The 11,488-nt window shown below is 34.6% G+C and overlaps 1 protein-coding gene and 1 long non-coding RNA gene across 4 annotated transcripts; one reads left to right on the forward strand and one right to left on the reverse strand.

Annotated features, from left to right (window-relative positions):
* The first annotated feature begins 1,887 nt into the window (after positions 1 to 1,887).
* LOC131006319 (uncharacterized) lies at positions 1,888 to 4,795 on the forward strand. Its single transcript, XR_009095454.1, has 3 exons — positions 1,888 to 1,949; positions 3,807 to 3,873; positions 4,474 to 4,795. It is a non-coding gene; the product is annotated as an uncharacterized LOC131006319 (long non-coding RNA).
* A 1,569-nt stretch (positions 4,796 to 6,364) lies between these two features.
* LOC131006320 (uncharacterized) lies at positions 6,365 to 11,011 on the reverse strand. 3 transcript variants are annotated; one of them, XM_057933523.1, is made up of 6 exons: positions 10,767 to 11,011; positions 10,242 to 10,314; positions 9,450 to 9,582; positions 9,234 to 9,336; positions 7,550 to 7,709; positions 6,365 to 6,685 (listed from the first exon to the last, which is right to left on the reverse strand). In XM_057933523.1, exons 3-6 carry the CDS (start codon positions 9,525 to 9,527, stop codon positions 6,637 to 6,639), a joined length of 390 nt encoding a protein of 129 aa, XP_057789506.1. In that variant the 5' UTR covers positions 9,528 to 9,582; positions 10,242 to 10,314; positions 10,767 to 11,011; the 3' UTR covers positions 6,365 to 6,636. The 3 variants fall into 3 exon arrangements, with proteins under 3 accessions (XP_057789506.1, XP_057789504.1, XP_057789505.1); XM_057933521.1 differs by having other exon boundaries at positions 10,242 to 10,345; positions 10,767 to 10,972; XM_057933522.1 differs by lacking the exon at positions 10,242 to 10,314 and having other exon boundaries at positions 10,767 to 10,979.
* Positions 11,012 to 11,488: the final 477 nt, after the last annotated feature.

Genomic DNA, 11,488 nt, shown 5'->3' on the forward strand with positions numbered 1-11,488 from the left:
CACGCCTTACACCGCCCACCCAGGAGGCACAAAGATGTATCAGGTTGTGAAAAATAGATTTTTGTGGGACGGAATGAAATGAGACATAGCTTCGTTTGTAGAGCGATGCTTAGCTTGTCAGCAAGTGAAAGCATTACACCAACGACCCTATGGGAAGTTAAAACCGTTGGAGATTCCCGAGTGGAAATGGGATCACATAGCGATGGATTTTGTGATAGCTTTACCGAAAAGTCAAAGAGGAAATACAGCAATTTGGGTGATTGTAGATCGACTAACAAAATATGCACATTTCATACCGATCCTAATCGCGTATGGACCAGATAAGTTAGCACAATTGTATGTTCGTGACATTATAAGATTGCATTGAGTACCAGTGTAGATCACCTCAAAAAAAAAAAAAAAAAATTACATCACGTTTTTGGATGAGTTACAGAAAGAGTTGGGTACAAGGATGAATTTTAGCATAGCAGACGATAGAAGATATGATAAGAACTACTATCCTTGATAGAGGAGTAAATCGGGAGAATGTGTTGCCACTAATTGAGTTTGCATATAAGACGTGAGACAAAGTTTCGAGATAGGAGACAAAGTTTTCTTGAAGGTTTCACCCTCAAAGGGGATGAATAGATTTGGAGTTAAAGGACAGCTTAGACCCAGAGTTATAAGTCCTTACGAGATATTGCAAAAGATAGGTCCAATAGCGTATAGGTTGGTTTTGTCACCTAGCTTTGGAAATGTGCATAACGTGTTTCACGTGTCACAATTGAGAGGATATATATTTTCGGCAATTGAGTTATGAAGAGAGACCTCAGATGATGTTAGATCATAAAATTCGGCAATTGAGTAATAAGTCGATTGCATTGGATAAGGTCCAATGGAGATATGATAGTTAAGAAAGAAGTGGAAAGAGAGCTTGAGGATAAGATGTGAGAGAAGTACCCGATACATTTACAAGAGGTACAAATTTCGGGACGAAATTTATTTTAAGGGGGAAGGTATGTAATACCCGGGCTTTTGATGACGTGTTTAATTGCTTAAGTTTGAGTAAGTAGGGTATAAGATCCCTTGTTTGATTACTTTGTATAGAGATGAGGAGTTATATGAAGTTTTGTTGTTATATTTTAAAGATGTTGAGATGTTCTTTTGATGATGTGAGGATGATGTGTGATTTTATATCCGTAATTGAGTTTGAGTATTTGAATAATTCGAGATAATTATTTGAATGAGAACGGTGAACTCGGAAGTGAGATCTGAGTCCGTTAAGACGTTTTTGAAATTTTTGACTTTTTGACGATGAATAGTAAAATACTGCTATTTCGTCTTTTTGTCGACTTTCAAAATCTTACGTGCATGTCGTCGAGAAATATTCTTAATTTTTCGATACGAGTCCAATAATGAAAGTTTTTATTTTTGGACGACGAGTGAATAGTAAATCGGGATTTCTCGATAAACGAACCGAGCTCGTTTATCAGAATTTCGAGAACGAGCTTGCGTTTTCTATATTTATATAGAATTACGAGTGTAATGAAAGTGAGTAGGAGTTAAGAGGGTGAGTAACGAAGAATGTGGGTAATTAGTCGTTAAAACGAGACGAAACGGGATATTTAACGACTAACGGGTTAATATCTTAAATATCTAAGGCTACCCCACCAAAACTGAAAGATATTATGGACTAGATTAGGATATATTTGATATATTCTAATACTAAGTAAGACAGTTCAAGTGTGAATTACTTAGTCGTAATTGTTGACTCAAGTGTGAATTCCTTAGTCGTAATTGTTGACTAAGGAAGACAAGACAATTTAGAATTGTCTTCTTCGCTTATAAATAAGGGAGCTTGGTCTTACGAATCGATATATGAAAATATACGAAAACATTAGCTTAGAGCTTTTGACTTCCGATTTGAGCACCGAGACGAGCGCCGATCATCTTTTCGATCACGTATCTAAGTAGGTAAGATCTCTACCTACGTTTTGATGGTTTTCTTTTCGATTTTCGTCGACGTCGAAAAACGTCGATTCTCGACTTTATTTTGAAACGACGTCGGATCGTCGTGAAATTTTAGTATGTTGTTCTTGGGTAGATGTTGAGCATGTTTAATGAAGGGAGTAAGAACGGAACGAACCGTAGCTATGAAACCCATGAGGGCAGCCCCGTTTTTCACATATTAGCTTGTCTTTCGATTTTTGTTTGATCGTTTTGACTTGATATTTGTGCTTAGGGGTATGCTAGAATCGATATATATTAAATTCGTATTTTTCCAAGCACGAAAATTGTATAAATTTTTAGAGTATGATTATTTAAATTCGTGAAGTTTGAGACGTTGCATAATGAATATTATTGCGTATATGTGTTCTACGATATCACATGAGCATGCTAATTGATTTACAATTTATGGATGATAATTGTTGAACGAAATTAAAACTGGAATTCTGTCAAAATTTTACAGCAGTTTCAAGCTTATGTTTCGATGAGTTTTCATTGCTTGATGGCTCTGAAATTTTAGTATGTTTATCTATGATATGTGTATTTCGTTTCTGCAAAATTTCATGTCTTTTGGATGATGTTTGCTATTTTAAAGATATTTTGAAAAATCCTTGACAGAATCTGTCAACTATTGGTAGACTTCACAAAAACGTTTATATCTATTAATCCATGAAGGATTTTGCATCACCGTTTTTTTTAAACGAAACTAGACTTCAATACTTTTCTAAAAACATAAGATTTCGATTTTTATGACCTCTGAAACAGAGCAGTTTATTATTTCAAAAATGCCCTGTTCTGCTGTCATATTTGTCCAACAGTAAAAGTGTATGAGTTTCATTGTTTATTTGGCAGATCATATGAATGTTTTCTCTTGTGAAAATTTAACCAAATCTTCAAGGATACCTTTAGTTTTGGATGATTAAATTTGATGGAATTTTATTAAGGTTTGCCTTGGTTTCTAATGGCCTAAACAAAATTGGCAGAAACTGTCAATCTTTGACAGCCTGCACTAAAAGAGCAATATCTCCAAAAACCTTTAACCTTTTTGGTTAACTACCATTTTTAGAGTGAACTACACTTCATGAAGTTTTTGAGATCAATTGGTATGATAGTTTATGATGATTGAGTTGGTTGTTATGAATTTTTAAAGATGACACAAAAACAGCAAAACTTTCTAGAAAACAACTTGATTATATTTGTTTTGATGGATGATACGATATGACTAAATGGTGTGAGTTGTGAGAGTTATGATTAACGCACATAAATGTTGGTATCTGACACTCGAACAATTGGTGTCGAGTATAAATGATAGTTTACTGATAAAGAGTTTTGATGATTTTGAATTGTTTGGCTTGCGTTGAAAAGATGTCAAGATGTTAAGTTTTGAGTCGAGAGACGAGTTCACGTAGTGAGATTCACGCGTTGAAATCTCGTGGCTGACATTATATATGAATAGGTCATGCCGAAATTTTTAGTGAAATTAGAATTTGAGCATAGTCAATTCTTGTTGACCCGTGACTCAAATACATGCCTAATGGAAAGTTTAACTTTCTAATCGATTAATTAGACGAGATGAGAGCGAATAGATCTGCTAAGAAAGTGGACTTTTCGATGTGTTAAATATTTCTTTTAATTGAAGCGCTGCTAATTATAACATAAGGATGTTATAATTAATGAGTAATGACGAGAGATAATAATTGTTATATTGATTAACAATCAAGAGAGATGAACATTAGAGATACTAATGTTTCATAAAAGAGATTAGATTATTAATCGAGGTTTCTTTTATAACTTCTCACCAATTCTTCATAACGATGAAGGTCCTTTTGGGAAGTAACGACTTGAGGGAGAGAGTGACGTTACTCATTGATACAGAGACACAACGAGGTGGGCATTACTTTTACTACGTATATAGAGATCCCCTACGTATCGTAGGCCTCTTATACTAATGAATGCATGAGATGATCTAACTGTTAATTTCAGTTTCATATATATCAAATGAGTTTAAATGTTACATTCAAGCAAGTTATTTCATGACAAAATCTTTGAGTTAAAGTTATTTCAAGTATTGTCTTGCCATAAAATGTTTAACTTTTAGTATGATATCTATCTGCTTTGGCTTTGCCAATGATGCAATCGAATTCGGGTCCTGAGCAGTTGATAGCTATCCTGCCAGGACTAGTGTACACCAGTGACCGTGAGTCATCTAGCGGGTTGGCCGGTCAAGTGACCGTGAGAGGTGGCCACCTCTCCGGCACACAGTTTCAGATATGATAGATTACAAAAGAACTTAGTCTGATCAGACGAACTTTAAGAATCACAAATGAATTTAGTAAGCTTGGGCCTTTTTAGCGAAAAACTCCCTTGCTGTACTGTTTATGATGGCATCACAATTTACAGTTTTGAAGCATGTATTTTTATACCTAGGCATACGTGCCCACTGAGTGCTTTTGTACTCAGCCCTGCATATGTTTTCTAAATGTGCAGGTTGAGCTGATGTGATGATGGTGCTGCAATGAGCGGAGTCTCCAGGGTTGTTAATAAATAGTTAACCTGTCTAGAATATGTCTTCATACATATGTCTAGCTACTTTCCGCTGCAAGATGTTGTTGATGTTATAGTATGTTATGTCATACTTTGAGTCTTAAGAGAATGGTTTCATATGATGTATAACTTGATTAATGATATTAATTAAGTTTTATGTTGTCTTTCATAGACTGTTCAAAAGAGTATTAATGAGTAAATACGACGATTTTTCTTAGGTTGAGTAAGATTTACGGTTTCAAATGACGCCCCTTTCTTTCCCTTATTCTTTAACCCCATCCCTAGTCGTAAATCACTCGGCTTAACTATCCTTAGTTAAGGCGGGCTGTGACAGTGGAAGTAGTTGGGCTGTCAAAATAGATTTCATAACATTAACCCCATCCAATTTTTTGAGATAACCCATAATATTTTCTTTTTCCAAAGAAGAGATACCGATAATATATTGATCAAATTAGATCCACATTTGTATAATGGGACTAAAGGGTATTACTAATAAATACACAAAAAACAGATAATTAACTGCTCTAACCCATTTTATATAATACCCCCTCCGTCCACAAAAAATAGTCTTAAAAGGAGACAGTATAGGTTTTAATGAAAATTGTTGGGTTTATTGTGAGTGGAGAAAGGATCCCACCAAAAAGATAGTATTGATAATGATAATTAAATGTATTGTGAGTGGAGATAAGGGCCCACCATATGATAGAAAGTTTTCAAAAGTGGAAAGAGACTAATTTTTTTGGACGTCCCAAAATGAGAAAAATGAACTATTTTTTGTGAATGGAAGGAGTAAAAAAAAATACCAATAAAGATAATAAATTAGAAATACTATTTCTTTTGTGTAAAATAAGTATATTAATATATCTTCAATAATTTTGTTAAAAATACAATTCTCCCTTCCCCTCAAAAAAAAAAATCTCTTCGTCGGCTTCTCTCTCTCGATTCTCCTTGCCTCTCTCTTTCTGTCTCGGCCATCACCACCACCCGACGCCTTTCTTTTGCCTCCATTTCGTCGACCTCTCTCTCTCTCTCTCTCTCTATCGATTCTTCACAACCTCTATCTCGATTCTTTTGTCCGCTTTTTCTCTAGCGCCGCATCGTCAAATGTCACCTTTAAAATTTTGCGATTGTTGCACATTTTGCAGAAATCGTATGAAACAATGTAACATACACGGTTACACAATTTTCACAAATCATGTAATAATCACAAAAAATATATAACAGTGTAAAAAAAACTCCTTCCGTCCGCGATATCGTTTTCACATTGTGGACGGTGCAGGTTTTAAGAAAAATGGTGAATAGTAATAGATAGTAGTTGATATTGTAATGAGTGGAGTTTGGGTTCCACTATTGTTGTGAGTGGAAGTTTGTGGACCCTACTTTTATAAATGAAATTGAAAATAATATCGCGGACAAACCGAAATGACAAATGTGAAAACGATATCGCGGACGGAGGAAGTATGTAATTGCACGATTTTACAAAATCATATAAATCATGTATCATAGTACTCCTTACTGCATGATTTGAGCTAGAATAGTGTGTGGCCTCCACTAAAAAGGTTCAAAAGTATATTTTGAGATTAAATAATAAAAATTCACAAAAATAAACTAAACTTGTCCCAAAACAACGTATTTAACACTTGATGTGTTCTCTCCAAAAAAAATCATACTTCCTTAGAAATTGAAGTTTATCAAATACTATCTCTATCCTAAAATGGCACAAAAATTTTGAAGACACGAATCGAAGAAAATATGTAAATTGATCAAAAGTGATATGGCATAAAAAAATTTAAGGGTTAACTTTTATTATTTATTATAGTAGAACAATCCAAAATAAAATACAAACCACTTTTATTGAGCCGGGGGAAGTAATGTTTATATACTACAAGAATATACGACACAATAATATAGTACATGAATGTAACTAAAACGTATAGCAGATCTTTTAATTTTTTCAATCACATAGAGCTTCATAAAGGAGGTGTATGTACTCCTCTAGTGCCTATAGTTAAATTTAAGACGATTGAGAAGAAGCAGGCAACCAACGAGCTCAAACTGACGGCTGGTCGAGTGTGAGGAAATTGTAATACAAGTCTCTTTGGAGCTTCAGTTACTAGTTTTTTGCTTTTGGGAGGGAGGGATATCCGGGAAAGACCTGTAACAGATAATAATTAGGTATTGAGCCCCTCAGTGTCAAAAAAAATGGATAGATATAGAAATAATACGGTAGACTCCACAAGGCATAATAATAATATTAATAATAAGAGAAATTGCAAATCACCAAAACAAAGAAAATAAACGGATGGCAGTAAGTTCAATAGATAAATCACATATAACTTAAAGTTGCACAGACATGAAGCATTATCTAATTTTCTTTTACCTAATTTGACGATCATTAAGATCATGTTTGCATACAATTCTTCTAGCTTTTATCACTTAGATGAGTTATTTTCAGATCGTGTATTTATAATGTCATACGCACTCAGTGAGCTGCACATTAGGACCAAATGGCTAATTGAGAGCCTGCACTCAGCTCAATACACTCTTGATAACCCATCATAGCACCCATAAAAGTTCCTAAATTTATCTTTCTAGGATTCCTAACATCATGAATTCTAACCCCTAATAGCAATTCTATTTGAAGCAGTAAGGGAAGGTTTTCATAGTTGGCCTTTATTCAAATTATTTTAATGTTCCAGTGATGTCCACAAAAAATGAAGAGTGCGATTGAGTGTTATGTTTTAAAGCCAACCGGCAAACCCACACATCATAAGAATTGAAAGAAAGAAGAAAATACAATGAGAGACTCAATAATCAGTTAAAGCAAAGACCACCACACAGATCATAAGCTCCAACATCAATAACCGAATAGTTACAGGAAATAGGGGTTTGCGATTCCAACTACCTTGCATATACCTCTTAAGCTGTATCAGGGTACGCATAGACTTATTATACTTTAATCACACCAAAGCGGACTATGAAATTATTCACAACGTTCATGTAAAAAGGATTCACTAACCTGTCAATAATTCTCTTCCTCTGATAAGAAGAGATATATGGATATAAATCTTCAACAGTCATTCTCGCGAAACTACCAGTGATGTTTTGCTTAAACAAATTACCGGAAGCCAGGGGTACATCTTTTAACTGTCCTTTCAAATGTTCCATAAAGATGAAGCCTGCATATTAAGGAAGCATGTTGAACAAAACTAGTAATAGATTAGAAAAATTAAAAAAATTGAACCAATAAAAAATACTATGAAATTTCAAATTAGTGACCAAAAGAGAAGAGAAAAAGTACGAGCAGAGAAAAAATATACGTGCATACTTAATAGAAAAAAATGTGAGCCATCTGCTAACCATCATTTCCAAAATATAGTATAAAAAATCAACAAGTTTGAAAGTTAAACCATGCTTTATACATCAGATACAAAATTGTATCATTCACATAAAGTGATTGATCAGATTACTTTTTAAGATCATACAATATGCCTCATGATATATTTGGACGCTTTTGTATCTCTCTCAAAAGTACTAAGTTAACAAAAGTTACAACAATATTTTTGTTTCTCTGATTCCCAAGGCGCATAAGTATAACAACAACGGATGGTTGTCCATTGTCCGGATAGATCAAAATCAGTCGAACATCAAGAAATGACACATTATGAAAGAAGGAATAAACAAAGTTGTTAACACCTTTTTATTGCATTCTCATAAATCAATTCAAAAGGAAAATCTCATTGTCATTTGTTTGGCTCACTGGATAACTTGATAAGGCCAATTGTAAATCATCCCATGGACGATTGAAGTCATCATGTCACTATAAGCCTTGTTACAAACATATCCTAGTTGGCAACACTATTAATCATGAAAGCCAAAAATAAGGCACCAAAAGCTACCGCAGATACACGCAAAGAGAATAAAGGGCACTTAAAAGGATAGAAAATCCTTTTGCCTACTCAAAATGACATAAAGCCACATAAGGGAGATCCTAAAACACTGCAAGTCTTGAACTTGGTATTGAGGGCCAGCTCATGCTTTCATATAGTTAGCTGGAAGCACCTTTTTCCTTCGCATTATATTACTCCCTCCGTCCCAATAGTAATGTCTCACTTTCCTTTTTGGGACGTCCCAATACAAATGTCTCATTCCCTTTTTGGCAATATATTCTCTCTATACCTAATATTTAAATAATTTCCATCAACCCACTTTATCTACTTTTTACACATTTTTTAATCTCCGTGCCCAAAAGCTATGGGACACTACTATTGGGACGGAGGGAGTATTATATAGCAGTTGGAGTCTTGTTTTCAAAAGCAACAACCTCTTTTGGTTTTCCCACAAAATTTCCTACCCAAAATTAGTCAGATTTTGCAAAAGTTTCCAACTATAATATTTATCAGTCAACAAGAGAAACAAGTAACATAAAATTTGGATATTATATTACTAACTCATTAGTCTTATGCAATGCTCCCATAACCCAACCACAGTATCACTTTTGCTGCATGGAAGCAGTACACACTTTTACCCATAACTACAAAACACATTACCGAACAAATTAGACTTTTGAATACAACATAGAACAAAATTTCAAATTTGATGTTAGGCCAAACATTTTCTAATTCCAAAACAATAAGATGAAAATTATAGTACATAGTATATCAGGATTTCACAGCAATGAAGCATGATAAGCAAGAACATACTGAAGGTCCGCAGCATACGCAAGTCGAACTTCCTTGCCAAAGCTTCTTGGCCAATTTTATCAGCTCGCATCTTTACCAAATTCTTTAAGCCAATTAACAGATCCTATTGCAAGAAAACAACATCATTTGTAACACCCATATTAATACAATAAAATTCTAGCGCGAATAAAATGTTTCTGAACAAAGAAATTTTTCATAAAAAGAGACTAAGCTTACAAGTTCAGAGTCGGTTAAAGAACAGAGCCAACGGACATCATCAATGTCATTATTGCCCAGCACATCTTTCACATCCATTCCAAGTTAAATCGATCCTTGGCTCTTCCAATATAATGCAGCTGAAGGATTCAATCTGAAATTATAAACTTTAATGAGGGGTGCTCATTTGGTTCAACCAAACTGGCGTGAGACAATACAATATCTTAATCCATCGTAATGCCTAACCAAAACCGAGCTGCATCAACTCTTTCGTTTTTTTTTTTTCCTGGTTTGGTGTTATAATGATACTTTTTAAGATGAATCATGAAACTCAAATTCACAATATTTGTTAGTTTAAGGTGCAAAAACTGTGTTTGCGATTTAATAGTATCTATTTTCAGCGTCAGCCCAGGTTTTGAAAAAGATTTCGGGGGTATTTTCAGTGATTAGAAAAAGAAACAAAAATAAAAAACAAGAAATAAAGAGCATAGTTCAGATCAAAGATTGAGTGATGTTCTACAAAAACCTATCTCCATCTTCGGCCACAATTTATCTCTCTATCTCAAACAGAATCAGCCGAGGACAAAGCAGAATTCACAAAATGTTAAACAATAAGATAAATTAAATAAAATCTTTTTAACACAAGATAGAAATTTGACTATTAGGTATCCCTCCTCTTCGCCTTCTTCAAGACGATGTGTTTGTTGGTTCATTATCACACGCGCCACGCGGGCATGAAACAATATAATTACTATTTATTTTATCAAAAAAATAAGATTATCAATGGATTGAGACTTATCATAACATATTTACCTTATATCTTCTAAATCTATAATACTAGCGCTGCTTCTGTCGCCTGAGTGAGCTAAATGAGAATCGGATGAAACTGCAGATTGATGTGCAAGGGTTTTTTAGTACTGAAAAAAATATTAGAAAATAAAACAGAAAGAATTATGCAACAAAAGAGGAGTTCGAAGGTTATATAAGAAGGAAATTGTTCGAATTAGCTCTTTTCTTATTGACAGAGAAGATTGAAACTAGAATGGAAGAGAAGGTAGGATGAAGAAGCCGGCTTCGTTTATTTTTGTTTTCCTGTTTGTATTTCTCTCCTTTCTTTTCCCTACATTACTTACGGGTTGATTCAGGTGAGGGGATCAGGCGAAGGGGTGAGTTCTGAGGAGTGAGGGGCTTCGTTAGAGCTTTGGTGGAAGGGGTTGAGAGAGAGAGAAGAAGAAGAAAATACGAAAGAGGGCAGCAGCACTACGCGGCGAACGAGACAGAGAGAGGGAGATAGATCGAGAGAGAGAACAGAGAGTTATAGAGAGATGAGAAACGTACCTAGTGGCGTGACGAAGGCGAGGTTCAGGTAGGGTGAAGGATATAAAATTAGGGGAAGAAGTAGGAAGGACGGAAGGGGAGAACACCACGGTACGCGCCGGAGGCGGCGAGAACCGACAAAGCTCGCCGGAGAAGAAAGAGGGGAGAGAGGCGGCAGACGGAGAGCGCGCGCGTCAGGAAAAGGAAATACACACAGGAGAAAAAAACTCTTATGTTATGTTATGGAGTAACTAGTACATCCTCCCATGCGATGCACGGGCCACGATATATTTATTTATTTATAAAATTTAAATTTATATAAATATATTATTCCCTCCGTCCCATTCTAATATGTTCGTTTTCCTTTTTGAGACGTCTCACTCCAATAGACTCGTTTTTCATTTTCAGTAAAGAAAATATACTTAATTGGTGTAAACCACGCCACTTACTCCTGAAAAGTAAGTTTCTTAATAACAAAAAAATTCTGTTAATTTAAATACTAGTATTTGATAATTTATCAACTTAATGAGTAGGAGTATAAGTATTAAATTTGATGAGTATTGTATAATAATTAAATTTACTGATTATAAAGCATATGATTTAAGTGAATCTCATTTTGAGCAAATAACACTAAAACTATCAATAACAATATTAATAGGCGTCATATAATAATTTTGGGCTCTTAAAAGTACGAACTGCATTATTATTAAAAGTTCATATTTAAATAGCCCAAAAATAATTAT

Source organism: Salvia miltiorrhiza, chromosome 1 (genome assembly GCF_028751815.1).
Source record: "Salvia miltiorrhiza cultivar Shanhuang (shh) chromosome 1, IMPLAD_Smil_shh, whole genome shotgun sequence".
NCBI lineage: Eukaryota > Viridiplantae > Streptophyta > Magnoliopsida > Lamiales > Lamiaceae > Salvia > Salvia miltiorrhiza.